Here is an 18,925-nt window from a genome sequence, read left to right as displayed (position 1 = left end):
GAAAAGACAAAAAGGAGATAATATACAGGAGAAACTTGATTTAGAACAAAAAAAACCCCAAACCAAACAAATCAGCCAAAAAACCCAAGATGAAATTTGTAGGACACTCAGTAGTATCAAAAGAGCAGTCTGTTAAATCACTACCTCAGGCCTAAGCATTTACAAAAGCAACACCCTGCTGGTAACATTTAAGAGAAAAAAACAGGCACATTGGGGTACCCTCTTTAAGAAAGATCACTTAAAAAAAATCCCTGCAATGCTCAAAATTGTCCTCTGATATTTCTAAGTTACTTTAGTGCACTTTTTTAAAAATTCTGATTCAGTTTATCTGTATTCTTGAGCCTGAAAAGAAGTTTCAATTTCTTCCCAAGAACAGATTTAGTGCTCTAGCACAGTCACAGGTAAACTCTTCAGGCATAAAAAAATTTGCCCCGTTTAAATGTGCATCATTTAGTGCGTGCTCCTCTAACCCACCCACCATATAAACGTTGCAGCTAAAGGCTCTTCAAAGTCCACCACAAGAAACTAAGTGTCACAAAAGGTGAAACACAGCAGAAAGGATACAACTCTGGAGCAGGGGATGGAGCTCTCACTGCTTGCCGGGGCTCCAGACACTTGCTGCTTTAGCTTATCAGCAAGTGTTTTGGCAGTTGTTTTACCTTAACTCACTGCTGAGGCTGATCTGCACAAGAGTAAATCAGAATGACTGAAGCCAAGAGAGACACAGGGCTAAGACTGAGGAGGAGCTGTTAATCTTTCCTCAATGACTGCCAAAATTCCTGGAGACTTTCATTTTTAGTAGAAATGGGAGAGACGAGTTTATAGTCACGCTTGGAGGGCTTATCACCCCAATTTTTTTTTTTTTTAATTTTAAATTGACTATTCTTTCTACCACATTCTAAACCGTGATTAAGGGAAAAATTGCTCCTTGGTATGATTTCTTTGGTATCAACAGTTTCACATTACATGTAACAGGTGTACAAGTTGCTGGGAAACAATTATATGTTTTGGTTCTTTGGTTGTGAAAATGTAACCCACAAAAGCAACTGGAATTCAACATGGAATCTCAGCAAGTTTTCAGTTGCTCATGTACAAGTAAAGCTGAAACCTGTGAAAGAATCATGTTTAAGCAAATGTTTTAGAAGTAAACCCTCCTGCTAAGTTCTGTGCTATAAAATGTTCAAACTCTAATTGGATACAATAGCATCAGGACTTCTCAAAAAGAATATCTACAAAAATACAGAGATTTCTGTAGCAACAAAAGGTTTACATGTGCATAAAGTTTGTGACAAAAAGCCAGCCAGAATGCATGGAAATTTCAGTTTTGTTCTAGCTACTCTTTGAAAGTACCACGGTCTTAACATAATGTACAGTCTAAGACTGGCATGTGAGCCAGGACCAAACCAGCAGGATCAGCAAATGATTGCAGACATGACTTTAGTAAGCCACAGCATATTCCCCCTGCCCCTCTCACCCCCAAAAAGCAGCACTGGCGTTTCTGAACTATAGTAGCCCTGGATTCCTGGGCAATTCTATACCTCTTCCATGTTTTCAGAAAATGAGACTGTCAGAAGCTTTCAGTTTTTCAAATCATCACCGCTAAAACAGCATGAACTTCTGTTCTTCTCAGGGCAGGGCTCAAATCTCCCCCCCGCTCCCTTAATGTACAGTTTGTACAGCTAACTTTATTCCCCTTTGTAATGAAGCTCAGGCTGCTATGTAAAAGCATATTTTTCTCTCATCTCAAACAACTGAACTCTACAACATTGCAAAGTGAAAAAAACTTCAAGTAGTTAATCCAAACTAACAGTCATGTTCATTCACTCCTTCTTGTAAACAGCTAGTTAGGACATGCCAGTTTTCCCCTGTCATCCATGCAGTTCAGTCCTATGGTTTTACTGTCATGCAACGCAATTTTCAAACTTCAACCGAAACAGTAAGTGTGCTCCATAAATGCAAACTCTGTGAAATAAACAGTTAAAAGTTGAAAGTATGTAAATGGAGTAACCTCTTAATAACTTAAAAGCTGAAAATAATTATATTACATTGCTGAAAATGTTACTAAGTGTGTAAAAAAGAAGGGAGTCAGCAACTAACATAAATCCATACTGGTTCCCCCTTCCCCGAGATACCAACAAAAGGGTCCACACCATTTTTTCAAATTTTATTTAATCTCAGAACCACTGCTATGTTACACCCATCAGGCTGAAATTTATTCACTCTGGATGTTCAAGTTCTGACAATCAGAATGGGTGACATGAGGATCCCTTTCCTCCAGTGTTGTGTTGCAGTCAATATTGGTCCAGTAAGACAGAAGTTTTGCAGTCATTGCCTGCCCCCACCCCTTTATTTCCCCCAATACATGAAGCATGGCCTACCATTAGCATCACCCTTTTGTCTGCGATTATTTAAATAGGATGAGATGGAAACTCAGTTGTTTGCACATTTGTATGAAAGGTGACATGAACATTCTGTATTTTAACAAATAAACACTTAAACACAGGATTTTGTTTTGTCCTGTTGCAACCCTTTCATTTAAGGAAAAATATGCCCCTCCCCCCAGCCATCACCATAATAAGTAACAAAACATTTGTAGTTTTGATTTTCAGCAAGATTTCCAAACTGGCAGATTTTATTTTCACACCCTCTTCACAATAGACAAGATGCTTACCATATATTTAGGATTACAAGTTGTCACTAAAAGAAAACTTTACACGACCACTATACATTTAGGTTGAAAAACTGTCCTTGCATGAAAAATATACCTAGAAATCAAGTGGTAAACAAGAAAAAAACCATTGAGAAGATTAATGTTTTTAAAATGTGCCATTTTAAATTTATCAACTCCTCCTCTACTTTTCATCCATACTCTGTTTTCACCTACAGTATTTGTTAAGGCAAACAGCTAATCCATTTCTGAAGAGGTGTTGTGGAAATTGTGGATAAACAGCAAACATTTGGCATTAAAATAGATAGCACGTATGTAGCCTCTAGTAATATACATTAAGCATCTCTCTTGGACTTCAGGATAATGACGGGGAGCATGAACATGCTAACAATGTCAAAAAGGCTTAAAATTTAGCATCCAAGCAGTTCCTATTAATGCTTTTGTAGTTTTCAAGCTCTAAGTAGTATAGATTTTATGCAAATGCATTAAAGAATTCTAGCTTGGCAAGTACACCCAAGCAGGTTATTAAACTATATATACAGAAAGTGATAAATACAGAATTAAAAGAGTCCTTCTGCTTCTCTTCATAGCCTTGAAAATTGACAAAAAACTTGAGGACAGCTCTACAATATTAAACATTAGGTAACCTCAGGAGCTGGGAAACCTAACTACACAAACTGATTAAAATACTCAGATGACTTTGTAGTGTTTAATACAATTCAGTTCGTAGTCAAGGGCACAAGACAACATTTAACAAAAATAATCACATCAATTGACCTAGAAATCAAATGTAAATAGATATGAATACAATCTCCAAAATCTGTCTTTAAGTGAACATTAACCATTTATTCAAAGTTATACAAGAATTTGAAGGATAAAGTCTTCTGCAACAGGAAACCAACTTACAAGTTTCATGTCTCAGTTGAATTGAAGTGGAGGCGAGCGGGGCAGGGGGAGGGAAGGGTGAACAAACAAGTAAGTAGGCCTCATCCAGGCAGCTAGAAAGTAAAAACAGGCTCAACAGCAGCCTCCTCCAGCTTGTTGTCCTCCCTGATTGCCTGCAAGTGTTGCATTGGTGGCAGCATGTTGAGGGCCAATTTTTATGCCATTTGCCTAAAATGAAGTTTAATACACAGTGTAAATATTTTAGAATATACTTGAAAAGCTACTTTTTCTATTTAGAAGATCATATAACAAGTTCTCCTAATGTATGCAATAAATAAATCAAAGTTTGTAATTTTTCCCAGCATGTTCTTAGCAATTAAATATTATTTAAAGTAAGATGCCTTCCTTCTCATTTGAATTTTATCTCCATGTTACACTCTGTAGCTTAAACTCCTATTAAAAAAAAACACAGAGCAACAATTGTATTTGAATACTACTTGGCATATAGCTTAAAAATACACAACATTTGCTAAGAATGTATAACCTCTCCCCTCTTGCCAAAATCTCCACCAGTTTAATAGTTTAATATAAAACTTTTCCTCTCTAGACAGCATTTCTTTCTGTGTTGAATCAGCTGTAGAGGCTAAGGGCATACGAGTGTTCTGTGTCATCAATAATTTCTGTGATCCCAAAAGACATGGCTACTTGCCAAGAACCCACACACAGCGTAGCTCTTTCATTCATCAAAATCACACTTATATCTTAACCCTCACTCCCTCAAGTGGATTTTACCTAAAAATACACCACTTTGAGAAAAGTAATACAGTAGCTTCAGAAATTAAGCTCTTAAGGAAACTTTGCGTCACAGCAAATCTCAGATTTATAGTGCTTGGCAGTTGTTCTGCAGCAGTGGTAGCCTTCGGGTTTCTGGCACTCGCTTAGTATTGACAGCAGCTGATGTGGTTTCTTTTCGCTCTTTGACTCCCCTTTAATAAAAAGCATGCCCTATGGCTCATTGGTTTTGCCCCCTCTGGGCTGATAGCAACTTCTTAAGGAATCAAGAAGCCAGACTTGGCATAAAGCCAAATAAGTAGCACGGACTGTTGGCTCTTGACAGCATATTGCAATCAAAGCTCGGTAAGGCACAGTAAAGCAGTCAGCTACTATATGAAACTCGACAGATACAACAAGCATGCTTTTTCAGACACTCTGCTCTCCAATTTATATTGCACTACCAACTGCATTTTCTTCAGGAAAGATGTGAAAGATGATCTTAAATTTTTCATCAGTGAACTGAATTTAAGAAGTGCATCACCAACATGCACACACACTTTCCAGTCAGAATTAGTTTAGAGGATTACTATTCATGTCTTATTTAGCTACAAGTTTCCTGATGCATTACTTTGCATACTACTGAAGTTTCTGATTTTTTTTCCTCTTTCAACAGTCTGAATTCTCTCATGTTGAAATATATTGAGCGAAAAGAGATGAAACTACTTAATGTGAGTCCTGCCAATTCCCACCCTACTCTGAACAATCCTGCAAGGACGGTAATGCCTAAGAGAAGCATTTCACTGACAGTCTGGAGATAGCTTTCCACAGAGCACAAACAGAACAGAGTGGTGGTGCAGATTTTCACATGTGGTTTCACTAAGCACCTCAGCAACCATATTCAGGGACATGCAGGATAAAAAACCCAACCTGATCTCACAAAAAGACTGATCACCTCACATTGTCAATTTTTTATGAGACTGTTAACAGAGAGCTTATATAATACTAGTGTTACGAAGCAAGATTTTCAACAGCACAGTCATTTCAAAATTCAAGACACATTATACATCTTTCTAGCTCTTGTTCCCCTTTCTCCATCTCTCCACCCCTATCCCAAACAAGCAAAGGCACAGGCCCTAATCTCTAATTTCACTAATGTGCATAAGCAAAATGGCTAATCTTTTACTCCCTACAGTACCCAGCCACCTAAACCAGGAACATTTCAAAAGTCTTTTATGTAACTCTCAAAGCAACCCCTCCCCTACACTGGACAGCTCATGGAGTGCATCTGGCATATCAACATGGTCCTCCATTTACATAGTGGAAAATTATCTTTGAAAACAGATGACACCATATGGAGAAGTGGATGAAAGTGGATTTTCTTCTCTTTTGGGGATTTATATTATTTTGTGATGCTTCATGGATGGATAGGGTCACTTATTTTAATCCATTTTTATCACAATGGCAGACAACTCTACAGCCAAATGGAACAGACAAATCTTTTACTGTCCAGCTTTCTAGGGGAGGTGAACTCTGTGCTTTAAAAAAGCAGAAAGTGTACAGAGTAGTAAAAGTTACCTCATTATTAATGTCAAAAACTCCTTCCTGGATTTTCTCGTAGATCTCCTTTGCAGTGTTAATAAATGCCTAAAACGGAGAAAGAAGACCACAGACACAATGAATGCGATATCCTTCAGTGTAGGATGTGCTAATTGGAATTCAATCTCATGTGCAGTTGCTTCAGTGAGACTTTCCTTCCTGACCTCTGCAGGAACAGGTATGCATCCCATAACCCACCCTGAAGCAGCAATGGATCACACGCTGTTTACAAAAACAGTGGCATTTTCATAACATCTGTATTCCACAATCTGTTGTCCAGTAATTACAGGGAAAAAGTGGTTTTTAAGATACATAAATTACTTTTAAATTATTTATTTCTGACCCTTATGGATAGATTGTGTGGCAGATGGTTTCCCCTACCCTTAATATCTCTGTAATAGGCCACTCTAGATTAGAGTGCTTAGCAACATAAAACCACAGGGTACTTACAATGATGATGTAAGGATGCTGTCTGCTGGCTGAAACCTTACACTATCATTTAATATTCACCTAATTTTAAGAACGTATTCTCTTTAATTAATCTTGCACACAATGGGTAACAGACATCTTAATAGTAGAAAGGAGGGGCCCCAGGTTTTGTAATGACTTCTAAAAATCTATTGTTTTAATGCAGAGAAAACACTTTGACACTCAGATCTGAACAAGTGACTGATATAGATGTTTTTGGTTAAAGTTTACAATCAATGATTCCATTTTCATCTCTCATTTAGCTTTATAGGTCAAGTAACACCTAAAATAATGCATAATTTAGGAGGTGATTAACAGCAGCTAGTAATTACAATAAACATACAGTTCTTTTTGTTTTAAAATACCAACACCATGCAAGCACACAAGACATGCTACCTTCTGCACAAGCCTATTACAGCAAATACAGATCTAATTCAAATATAAAAAAGTAAACAGGGTTCATGGAGAGGAACAAATCATACCTTTCCTCATTTCTACACTGGAAGCATTTGACTGCTGAACTTGCCACCAGAGCTTTGTTTCCTAATTAACAGGACTGATATGTTTTCACCTTTAAAGGCCTTACAGCTCCCCAGAGTAATCAATCTACTGCAGCTCAATTACTGCACCAAGCACACACCACAGCCAGTGAAGGAGACTTGAACGACTGCAGCAGGAGCAGAGAGATATGAATATGCATAAACTCTAAGTGGGTGATCGAATCATCACAGAGGGTCATGAGAATTTGCAGCAAAATAATGAGAAGAATTAATCATTGCAGATTCACAAGGCACTTTGGAAGCGAGTTCGTTTTTCAAACACGTGTTACAGTTGAGAAGAAAAATTGGCTTTCGGCCAACTGCGAATTGATTCAAATTCCTCCGAAACTGAAGTTTTCTATGTAAGAAAAAAAATTAAAACTTATCTTTGTTCTTGATAACATACTAATTATTGTAATTGCTTCATACGTGTGCCCACTGAAAGGTGTAAGTCAACTTTGAAAATTCACACAGCTGGATTCTGTGAGGATCCTTACTTCTACTTCAGCGGGACATTAAACAGAACTTGAAGTCTTAAAAAAGTGTTATGATAACTTCATGTAAACAAGCACTTAACAATTGGCACTTCTAACTCTTCTAGAAGATGTTGGCTAAGTACACCAAGACCCTTAGAATTAATTTCATGAGAATTACATAAAATCTATAAAAATTGCTTTAGAGCAACAAACCAGAATTTTAACAGACTCCAAACTGATACAACTGAGAATAAATTAACTTTTGGGTACTACACTCAAGAGCAGTCATTGTAGCAATGCATCTATCCTCACAAAAACCAGTAAAACACACTGGAAAAAAGCACTGCACAAACATAAAATTCCTTTTATGGTACAAAGTCCTTTTATGGACTTTGTATGTACCATACAAAGCAAAAGAGTATACTGAGCTCAGTACAGTATATTTTAATATTAAACATATTGGCCAAGAAACTGTTGATCTGAAAAATCCAAATATTCCATTAATCTTAGGTGTATCATTTCTGTTCTCTTGAAGTCATAATCTGACTACCCCATTGCCATCAGTGATTCTGGTGCATGACATATTTAAACAGCACATACTGTTACTTTGCATAGCAAAATGCCAGGTTGCACTGGGCCACAGAAATAATTCTTATTTGAAAACAAATTATAAGGACATGGCACATAGAAAGTCTATCTCACATTCCCTTCTTTGTATATATTTTAAAAAATTGCTACTAATCAGCCTTGAAAAGAGACTTGAATCCCTTGATACTTCCATTTGTTTCTCAGATGCATGTATCTTAACTTATGATTCAAAGTGTAAGCAGACTCAATCACCTGAGAACATCACTAAAACAGCAGTCTACCTGGTTTAAGACTATCTCATCAGATTTTGGCACTGCATGCTAGTGCTCCAATTATCAAGGACAAGAAGGTGAACTTGGTAGAATTGACTTCTTCCAAAAATCTCTTTTAATACTGCATGTTCTCGCTCTTATCTGGAACATGCAGTATACTATAAACTCTTAATTATTTATGGGCAGTTTATCCTATTTTCAGATTAACTGAGCCATAAATGCAGAAAGACAGAATGATTTCCCCTCAAATCCAGTTTAGATTTATTAGACCACATGCAGGGGACTGCAAGAACACAGCTGCAGCACCTCACACGCCAGCTTGGATCCAGGTGCAGTTCAGCCACTTCCACACAAGACCTCACCAGCAAGCCCACAAGGACTCAGCTGGCTACCTACCAAGCCTACTGCAGTTGCACTGCACATTCCTATAATGCTGCTGCTACTGAAACACCAGACAAAGATACTCATGCTTTTCCATCCCAAATCAAGTCCAGGCTCATTTTCACCACTCCAGGAGACAGTACCAGACTCACCCTGCATTTATACACAATCACCTGAAAGATGGCAATGCCCTAGTACACAGCGCCTCTGTTACTCATAAAAGGAAGTGATAGACTTTTGCAAAATCAGTACGTTAGACTTCCAAATATAAAAATCCTTGACTACATTTTGGGGAAATTCAAGAAAACAATGTACCTTCAGGAAAACGTCTACATTTAATGTTTAACTCTGTTCATTTTCTAAACTCCAACTTACTGATGCTTTTTGCATGAGACTGAATATAACTGTACCACAGCGTTAAAAAAAGGTTGCACACAAGTTATTCAGTGACTTGTTTTCATGTAACATGTTTTTCAATTGTGTGCTCATTATCACTAGGTTCCCAAATCATAGCAATATCCCTTTGAGGAAAAGTGCATTACTGTACAAGTGGGAAAGTGAGTCTTGCAAGATGTGATCTGCCTGTTGTGTCATGACTGCACCTACTGCAAAGCCAACAAAAGAGGCTTTTAAATCACAATATATCAGTATATTATCATTTTAGATTATTTGTATAAGGAGTTTCCCAGATTATATAGCAACATGAGGTTCAAGAAGTCACGACTCACAGTGCTTGCCCCAAAAAACTCCCCAAACAACCCAAAACTGCAACTACAAAACACTACAGATACTGCATTTAAGGTAAATTAATCCTACAAACACTGAATGTAGAATTAAATCAACTTCAACATTTGTATCATCACACAAAGAAGTAATACAGTTTTAACTACCTTTGAGACAAATCCAGGAAAAATGAATTCTGTAACTGGTAAAAACAATGCAAGAAACAGGTAAGGGAGTAAGTAAGTTCTGATACCACTGTCTCATGGGAGCTGTATGTAGGAGTAATAATAAGTTAGGGGTGCCAGAATGCGAGTAGTAGAGCAGCTACATTTAGTTTTTACTTGCAGATGTCAATAATGTCACTTGTCTTTCTCAGAAAGCTATTGGAAGGACAACAATCTTAGGACTTTGCTAGAAGCTGAGCATAGCAGGAAAAAACTTGCAAATGAATTACTGATACGTTTCAAAACTCAAGACTTTACTAGTTCATCTTTGCCTATAATCAGGTACGAGAGCATGTTCAGCACTACTAGCTCGTGGAACATGCTGCCCTCTGGTGGCAATGTTAAAATTAAATTTAATGCACAGAAATAAAAATTTGGCAATCATTATTTCCTGGATTCTTTCTTACAATACATGAGGAATGCTGAAAGGTTAAATGTACCACGAATTTTTAATGCATGACCCAGCCAACACCTAGAATTTTCCTCCTCTCCAATTTCCTATCTTATCTTTTAGCAGTAAGGTATGATATAGTTAGATTACTCTACTATTTAAGAATGCATTTGGAAACAGTAACAACATAGACAAGAAATGGATTTATGCCTAAAGTATTCACCATCCCAGTGTGTAAGTGGTGCTAGATGGCCACTTAATAAAGTGAGATTCCAAAGCTCTGAGCAGCTCTTTTATGCACCCACAGTAAGGCAATGCTTTTTACAGGTAAATTATCTTTCAGGAAGAAGCCTAGCACACTAAAAGGGATGCAGAGGGGTTAGTAAGCATAATAAGGTGCTATATAATGAACCCACGCCCAAAAAGCACCCCAACACATTTGTAACCTTATATTTGAAGTATAGGTGCAAAGACACAAACCAGAAGTTGACAGTGATTTCTTAATGTCCCCATTGAGGGACAAACTTTCTGACACACTTATTGAGCTGATACATATTACTAGAACTCAAACTGACTTAATAAGTTCTGCAACTATTGTTGAACAGTTACTTGAGAGAAAACAAAAAAGATAGACCCCCCAGAACTAAGAATCCATTTCTCCAAGAATCTACAGGTCAGGCAAGCAGTATCATAGATTTCATGTTCTTCTATGAAGACTGAAACACTTAGTTATCTGAGACTTTGTATTTTTATCATACCACAAGATGCCCAGAAGCCCCAAGAACCACGGCAGAGCCAGTGTTCCTTATCGTCAAGTTGGGGCACAATCCAAGGATTTGCCACGAGCAGCTAAAAGCTGTGTATCCTCACTGCAGCCAGGTGTCCTGCCCCTTCTTCCTTCCTCAGCTGAACTGACACAAGCTTCAACCCCATTTTCTCCTGGGACAAACTGGCTAAAATGTCAGCTTCGCACAGCTGAAAGGTCACAGAACTTTGATTTCCAGAACTTGAAGGAATATCGGTTTTGATGCAAATTAAGATAAACCTAACTTCTGGGTGGGTGTTTTTGGTTTTTTTTAAAGACTTATGACCTAGAAATCCTGCTCTTTTGCAAGTGCTAGTCAGATTACCTCTTGTGTGTTACTTTACATTGCTATGAAAATTATTAACATCCTATGATTTTTAAGTTTTATTAACTAAATTCCTGCTTACTATACTACCATGCCAAACAACTGCTTGTTTCCCAGCTGTTAGTTGTGTTCAAGGAAGGTTAGAAGGGAAATTAAACGCACTCTAAAAATCAGTTCAACTTTAGATGCCTCTAAGAATCTAATCTTTCCATGATATTTTCACTTTCCCCCTTCAGAGAATATTACAAAAGAGCATCTCCTTTCTCTTCCTGTGCCACTGTTGAAGCTACAGGAGCTTTGAATATTTGTTATTCATTTAAGCAAAAGCATGAAAGATGCTGCCTGAAGAGAAAATTAAGTTATAACTGAAACAGAACCACTGAATGACCATCAAGCTCCATGTAGCAGAAGTGCTCCATTGCTCAGCTAAAACCATGAGTCCATTCAGTTTTAATCCTAAAGAATGAATTCACTGTTGCATTCTATTTATGTGCAGACAACTTGGAACAACACAACCAATGCTCTTAAGTTTGGCGTAGGCACCCCTCCATATGGGAAACAATTTACTAAAACCAATTCCCACACCAGGAGTCAGTGATACACTGGCACAACTCAAGTGAGAATAGCTTCTGAACAGCAATGTTGTTTAGCACTGCTTTGACCAGCATCCAGAAAACTTTCTGGATTAAGACTGGTCCCATAAGTAATCATCATTAAAAGCAGCAGTCTGAAATTAAATAATAATGCACCAAGTTATTGTAGCTTCCCAAATACAGCTAAGTATCCTTACTTCTTGAAAATCAGTGCATATAAATAGATTCAAGCCATTGATATGTCAGGGACAAAGAGTTAAACACCATGTGCTGTAGGGGACTACGTGGTCACCCTGAGGTCATGCTGGTGATTCTACTCTGCCCTTGCCCAAGCAGTAAGCTCTCAGCAAACTCTGAACTGCATGTTGCAGGTAAGAGCACAATTAATAGTCACAAACTACTGCTGAACTACCAATGAAAATAACTAATGTGATAAAATTGCTAATGTCTATTGCAAATGAGACAAAAAAAATTCCTATGTATTATGTGCTGGTTTAATGAGAGGTCAGAAAGTAATGGATGCTATGATTAAAACAAGTGCAAACTTGCATGGGGTTCAGAGCCCATACTTATGTGCGTACAAGTGAAAAGCCTCCCAATGGACATCATGGTGTTTTCTTAGAAAAACTGAATAAGCAACTGAACTCCGCAAAGAGCATTTCAGAGTGCACATCACCCATCCATAGTAGAGTAAATATGTTAACCAAGATTCCAAAAGTTAACAAGACTCCACCACGAGAAAGCCCACAGCCATTCATGATAAAGTGTACACTGCTCTAACTACAATCACCTTAGAAATCACTGAGGAGAAAAAAAGAGAAGTACAAAAAGTCAGTAATATTTTGATAGTTGGTTACCTGTACAGCTTTAGACAGAAACTAAGAGGAAATCAACAACAACCTCTTGTTCAAATAAATATGAAGAGACTAGCATTACCTGTCCTTGCACTGCAGTCAGATTATAAGCCTGTGCCTAACCTCCCTCCAGTAACCATTCTATCTTCTCAGTGACGCAGAAGCTCTTTTTACACAATCCCTTTCCACATGAAATACGATGACTTAACCCTGTGGTCACAGTGAATTCTTAGAAGTCTCCAAAGTAACTATGAAGGATCTACATCCCACTCCCTCCTATCTATTACCTATTATGCAAACAGGGTGGAAACTTCTCCAACAGCCTTGCACAAAACAAACAGTCAGCAGGATGTTTTCCACTCCTTATCATCCATTTCTATTCAAGATGTAGGTAATGAGACAAAATCCTGAAGAATATAATGAACAATTTTAAACTGTTTTAAGATTCAAGCACCAAAAAGGTCAGTGTACTGCTCCAGCTATGGATTTACTAAGGTATTCCACAGTGGTGGAAATTAGGATTGAACAAGGGAAACAGCTTAAAAAAACATTACCAACAGAAGCTGATTTGTTCATATAAAGAAACTGCTGGAAGTTAGGATTTTGCTTCTATAGCTGTTAACTATTCCTACATCATGCCACTTTTTTGTGTTTACTGAGAACACCATTTAAGGAATGCACTTGACTGTCACTGGAAAGGATTATATCCTAAAGCTTTTCCACCAGAATTAGTCAGCACATACACACACTACTCCCACAAGGAGAGGATTCTGTGTGAACTTTTTGATAAAGAACTTCATGCTCATTTGCCTCCTGACAATCAGAGATGCATTAGATACTGGACAATTCATTCACTAGGACATATTTTTTGATGCAAATAGAGGTGATAACTTTAGAATCAGGTGGTAATGAATTCTGTGAAAGTCATCTATAGCTTATTGTAACTTTTCAAAAAACTTTAATATTTTATAATGAAAAGGCTTTACCACTAAAAGAATACCTCATTGGTCACACACCATTTTGAATTTAGGATAGTTTAGGAAATGAATAGGGATGGATTACGTAGTATAAGAAGTTATGTCATTTTAAGAAAGTTCAGTGTGGATGAACCCAGTATGGGCTTTAAAGACATGTGAAGCAATCTTTCTGATGTACATAGCACTCACATCTCAGCTGGAGCTCTTGACCCACCACTGTACTTGTCTGGCTACAACACAGTTGGTTTTCTTTATAGCAGCCTGCATGGTGCTGTGTTTTGGATTTATGACTAAAACAGTGTTGATAGCACACTGATGTTTTAGCTACTGCTAAGTGTCAAGGTTTTCTATTTCTTACACTGCCCTCTCCTGACAGTGATTAGGCTTAGGGTAGGCAAAATTGTGGGGGCACATAAACCAGCCAGGACATCTGACCAGAACTGGCCTGAGGGGTATTTCATATTATATGATATAGTGCTCAAGAATAAAAACCAAAGGGTAGTCAAAGTCACTGGTTCTCAGCAAAAGTAAATTCAATTTGTTCGTTGGAAGCTGTGAGTGACTGCCTTTCTGTCACTCTTTGTCCACCTCTTTCCTTAATATTTAAAATTATCTCAGGCCCTGAGTTTTATCTTGCCTTGGCTCTTCTGGTTCTTTCCCCTGTCCTGCTGGACAGAAACACTGAGTGAGCAACTTGGTGGGTATTCACTAGCAGCTGAGTTCAGCCCACCATGACTACCCTTCCAGAAAGGAATGCAGTAAACCAAGGTGAGAAATGCAAGAATTCACGTGTCCAGAAATGTGAACTATAAACCAAACTTGAAAAGACCTAATATTCAAATACACAGCAGACTACAGTAACCAAGGCAATGATCCTTTCAGCAGCTCTGTAGAGGACAGAAAATAGAAGCTGTGTGCAAACTGAAGAAGATTCCTACTAGGTAGTAGACAGGAAAGACGATGACAGTACAAATAGCAAAGCACTGCAAGAGATGGCTGTGAAGAGCTCATGATATACCAGGAGCCTTCAGAACAGGTTACAGTGACATCTGCCAAGAATACCAATAGCTTGACTTGCTTTGGACTAGCAAATCTATTCTAGCCTCACTTCTTAGATTTCACAGCAGACAGAAGTTAGCCATTTCTCTGATCAAATACTTCAAAAACCCCACAAGTACATTAATTAGGAAGTCTCAACAATATAATTAGTGCTGTGTAATCAATTACAACACAGAATAATATATAATATACATTATTCTCCTAATATAAAGAGTAGCTAATTCAAATTAAGGTACCCAAAATCTAGAGGAATAGTATCTATACAAACAAGTGTAATTTAAATCAACTGTTTTAGTAAAAAGCCAGTGTTGAGCAAAGTTACCTCCTCTACATTGGACGCAGTTTTGGCAGATGTCTCCATAAAGATAAGTCCATGTTCTCGTGCAAATGCTTCACCCTCCTCTTTCTTAACTTCTCGTCTAGATTCTAAATCACTACGATAGAAGAAAAAAGAAAAGTTAAATTACATGGTCTAACATGTCCATATAAAGATAGTTCTTCACAAACATGCTTAAAAGCCTGAGAAGCCAAGGGCCCCCATCAGAACTTGGGTACATAACTTGTCAAGCCCTTAAAATAGAATTATTGTAAAGTCCTGCACTTACAGTACATGGAATAGTCACAGGCATGACACTTACTTGAGCTATACACTCTAGCTGACATAAATCTTATCAAAGACTTCATGAAATAGCTTTCTACAGGAAGAGTGTTTATTTATCTAGGTATTCCTTGAATATTAACTTTAGACACTGTACTTTCAGTATATTTCACTCTCTTCTATTATATTATCTACCAATTCAATACTATAAAGCTGAGCTGATAAAAGAGCTTTATAAATGAGCTATTTATACTAAACATAATTAAAAAGATAAAGTTTTTTTTCTATTCTGTAGCAAAACTTCACACAGTCAATTTCTTCTCTGATTAAAAAAACCTTAAAAGCAGAATTAAGTTCTTTTGAACTACATTAGCTGTTCTCTCCCAGTAAGTTAGCACTTTGGTTGTGAAACTCCTGGCCCTCCAGCAGCAGAAGAAATTGAAATGACTGTTAGACAAGTTCCTGCTTCCTGCTTTCCAAGTAATTTAATTCAAAATTATTACCCAAAAAAGCAGAATAAAACCCTCTTGGACTTGACAACTAGAGACAAATCTATTTGTCTAAGTCATACAGACACAAGTATTTCACCCTTACTTTTTAAAGCTTCTTTACTAACAAGGAATTCACAGTTTGTCCTTCTTTGTAAGTATATTACATCTTGAGCAATAAAAATTATATAGTTATTACTCATGTATAAGTGTAAGATATATATTTCGGTGAATTTTCATCTAAGTTATACATGCATAAATATCTTCTTAGGTACAAATCTTTAACTAAACAGCATACAATTCGATATATTTAATGTGCAGTCAGTATACAAATAAAATGTATCATGCTAGACTTCAGTGTTTGCCAACTTTGTAATTATACATATATTAATATATATTAAAAATATGTAATACTCACTGTGGCATCTATTTTGCAGCAAAGCAGGTTTTTGTAATATTTAACTAAATGCTAGCTTAGATGAGTTACAGAGTCAATACAATTCAGCACATTTAAATATTAAAAAATTTGAAGATAAGGATACAAGAAGTATCTTCTCAAAATAATTTTGAAGCTGATGTTCATTATATTTAAGTACTCCTAGTATTAGCTGACATTATCTTTTTCAACCTGAGCAATGTCTTTATTTATTACTACCATGCTACTCTCAAAAATACCTTATTTAAAACCTTGATTCACTACAGTGTTATCTCCATGACAGAACAAACAAGTAACCTCTTATTTGAAATAATGCAGTTGTATCAAAAACTGCAATGACAGCCCAATCAAAACTCAATACTGATACCTAAACATATTCTTAAAGATCTTTAACTGCTTCTACTAACCACAGTTGTCTTCCTCTCTCCATTCCAATAATTCGAAGCATTTGGTCTTACTAGATCAATATAGCTATGCTTTGTTCTGGAAAGAAGATTAAGTACAGTATTTGTAATGTTTTAACACTAGTATTTGTAATGTTTTCAACAAACAGCCATTATATTTCAAATTAAATTCTCAACACTTTTCAAATCCAGCAATAAGTCAGTAGTACAAACTTATGTCAAGTGCACTTTTGGGAGTCATAAGAGCAGTATTTATTCCTTCAAAACTACTATGCTAGCATACACTTTCTTCCTTCCACCCACCTCTAGCAGTATGCCCTACCATAAGAACTCTTTCAGGATAAAGCAATAAAATTGAAGGAGTTTTCTTCCTGCCCTCCTTGAAAATAATATCCTTTAAAAAGCTTAAAATTTTCACTCTTAAAACTTTTAGTTCATGTGGCGCCTTAATCGATAACAATTTACAATGCACATTTTAAGTATATTTATTGTTTGAATAAAACCTAGTTGTAACTGGGAATTACCAGGCTAGCTGAAAGTAGCAAATCAGTCTGCATCCACAGAATACAAGACATGAAAATTTAGTTTAACAGCTAAGAATAATCAGAAAGAGTTACAGATGTCAATTAAGTATGCAAACTTATCTCAAGTAAACAGTACACTTTACTGTTTTTCTCAGTGCCATATTTTTACTCACACAAGTATAAAAACAGTTGGTCAGGGCCATCACGGGTTTACCAAAGCTTCATTTAACACAACAGGATTACATTTTTTATATTAATTTGTCAAGATTATGCTTAACACATTCCTCAATTAAAAAGAAAGTTGTTAGTCATTTACCAGATAATGGAAAAAAAAGTTGACAAACTTCACAATTACTTAATATGTACCATGGTTTTCAGGAGGAGGTAGAGGGTAGTGGGGCAATGGGGGAAAACAGAAGGGAGAAGAGGGGGAAGAAGAAGAAAATAAAAGTTCAACAGGTCTGAACAGCAAACCCAGTCTCACTATCACAAAGCTGCTTTCTCAGTAGTGTCTAAGAAATTATGTGGCTGCTCATGAAATTTTCAGGGGCATGCATACACCCCATTATTTCAACTGGCATCTTTACCTTCAAGAATTATTGAGGCATGGACACAAGTTCCAGTCAATTACACAAAGGCCCATAATTAAAGGGTTATTAAATTCTGAGCTGATGCTTTTGGTGTTTTGAAAAAATTCTGCATCCAGGAAAAAAAAATCTAGATATGATTTTTTCATAATTCACTGGATCAAGAAGTAGAAGAATTACAGATAATATATTCACTGATGTGTTTTTATTAAGACTTTCACTACCCAGTCTCAGCATCAACAGGGAATAATTTTATAATTTTAGACAGTGGAGCTGATGAGAAGACCAAGTAAGTGAATTTACCAGGAAACAATGAAAAAGCATTCTCTGACCCCAATCCCAGCTAAAAGGTACAGAATATGGAAGAGGACTGTAAATCAGAAATGGCTCAATCATTGAGGTATGCACTTCTTACATTTGAGAGAAGTTTTTGATGTGAATCCTGTACTATGGTCTTCTTTTTTGAAATGACATTTTCTCCGATGTGATACTTAACAAACACTAAAGCACTTTAGAACACCTCAAATTAGGAATCACATTCTCTTTACATGGGAGAGATCCAGGTGTTCCTAACTGGTGATTCCAGAGACAAAAAAGCATAATGGGAAATAACTTATAATCCATTGCTTCAAGCATTTGCAATCAATCCCTTGGAATACAATTATTTCTAAAATAGATATTCAGAACATGTAGCTGATCCATGTGCTGCACATTGTGTTAATTTAAGTAGAATATGAAAACTTTTAGGCTCACCACAGAACTATGCACAGTGACAGAAGAGAATTTGAAGTTAACATACACCCTACAAATAAGAAAACTCAAAAGCTGAAATACAGAGAAGTGAAATAGTTCTCTCTTAAAAAATAACAGCTAATAAAATTTTACCTTTTGTTTCCAATAAGCATTATAACCATGTTGGAATTGGAATGCTGACGAGCATCTTCTAACCAAGTTGTCAAGTGGTTGAAAGTGTCCCTCCTAAGTACAGAAGAGAATGAACATTAAAAGGAGTATTTTAAGAAATCTTTCTCCTGTTAGTCCACTATTCTACTTGAATAATCAACTCATTTATTAGTGCACATGCTCTAGGGATAAAAGCTAGTAATCCCTTTGTGAGAGGGAGAATGGGCAAACAAAAATTTAGCAAACAAGCAGTGTTAATGAACTCTGCCTAAAAAGTAATTGAAAACATGTTTGCTACAAAGAGTAAAGAGGATTTTTAGAGTTGTAAGAATCTGTAATTTTATATACATATAAAAACTGAACAGAATTTACAAGTACCCATCAGCT

At 36.7% G+C, this 18,925-nt stretch overlaps 1 protein-coding gene across 1 annotated transcript in view; it reads right to left on the bottom strand.

The window, feature by feature from the left end:
• Window positions 1-2,149: 2,149 nt before the first annotated feature.
• Window positions 2,150-18,925, bottom strand: part of RAB2A (RAB2A, member RAS oncogene family) — a 43,487-nt gene continuing 26,711 nt past the window's right edge. Inside the window, exons 5-8 of the mRNA XM_064706137.1 lie at window positions 18,521-18,613; window positions 14,921-15,032; window positions 5,903-5,971; window positions 2,150-3,781 (exon numbers count right to left, since the gene is read on the bottom strand). Coding sequence (XP_064562207.1) covers window positions 3,686-3,781; window positions 5,903-5,971; window positions 14,921-15,032; window positions 18,521-18,613 — 370 coding nt within the window. The 3' untranslated portion in view covers window positions 2,150-3,685. The remainder of the gene's footprint in view (window positions 3,782-5,902; window positions 5,972-14,920; window positions 15,033-18,520; window positions 18,614-18,925) is intronic.

Source organism: Zonotrichia leucophrys, chromosome 2 (genome assembly GCF_028769735.1).
Source record: "Zonotrichia leucophrys gambelii isolate GWCS_2022_RI chromosome 2, RI_Zleu_2.0, whole genome shotgun sequence".
Lineage (NCBI taxonomy): Eukaryota > Metazoa > Chordata > Aves > Passeriformes > Passerellidae > Zonotrichia > Zonotrichia leucophrys.
This window is presented reverse-complemented; position numbering and strand designations above follow the sequence as displayed.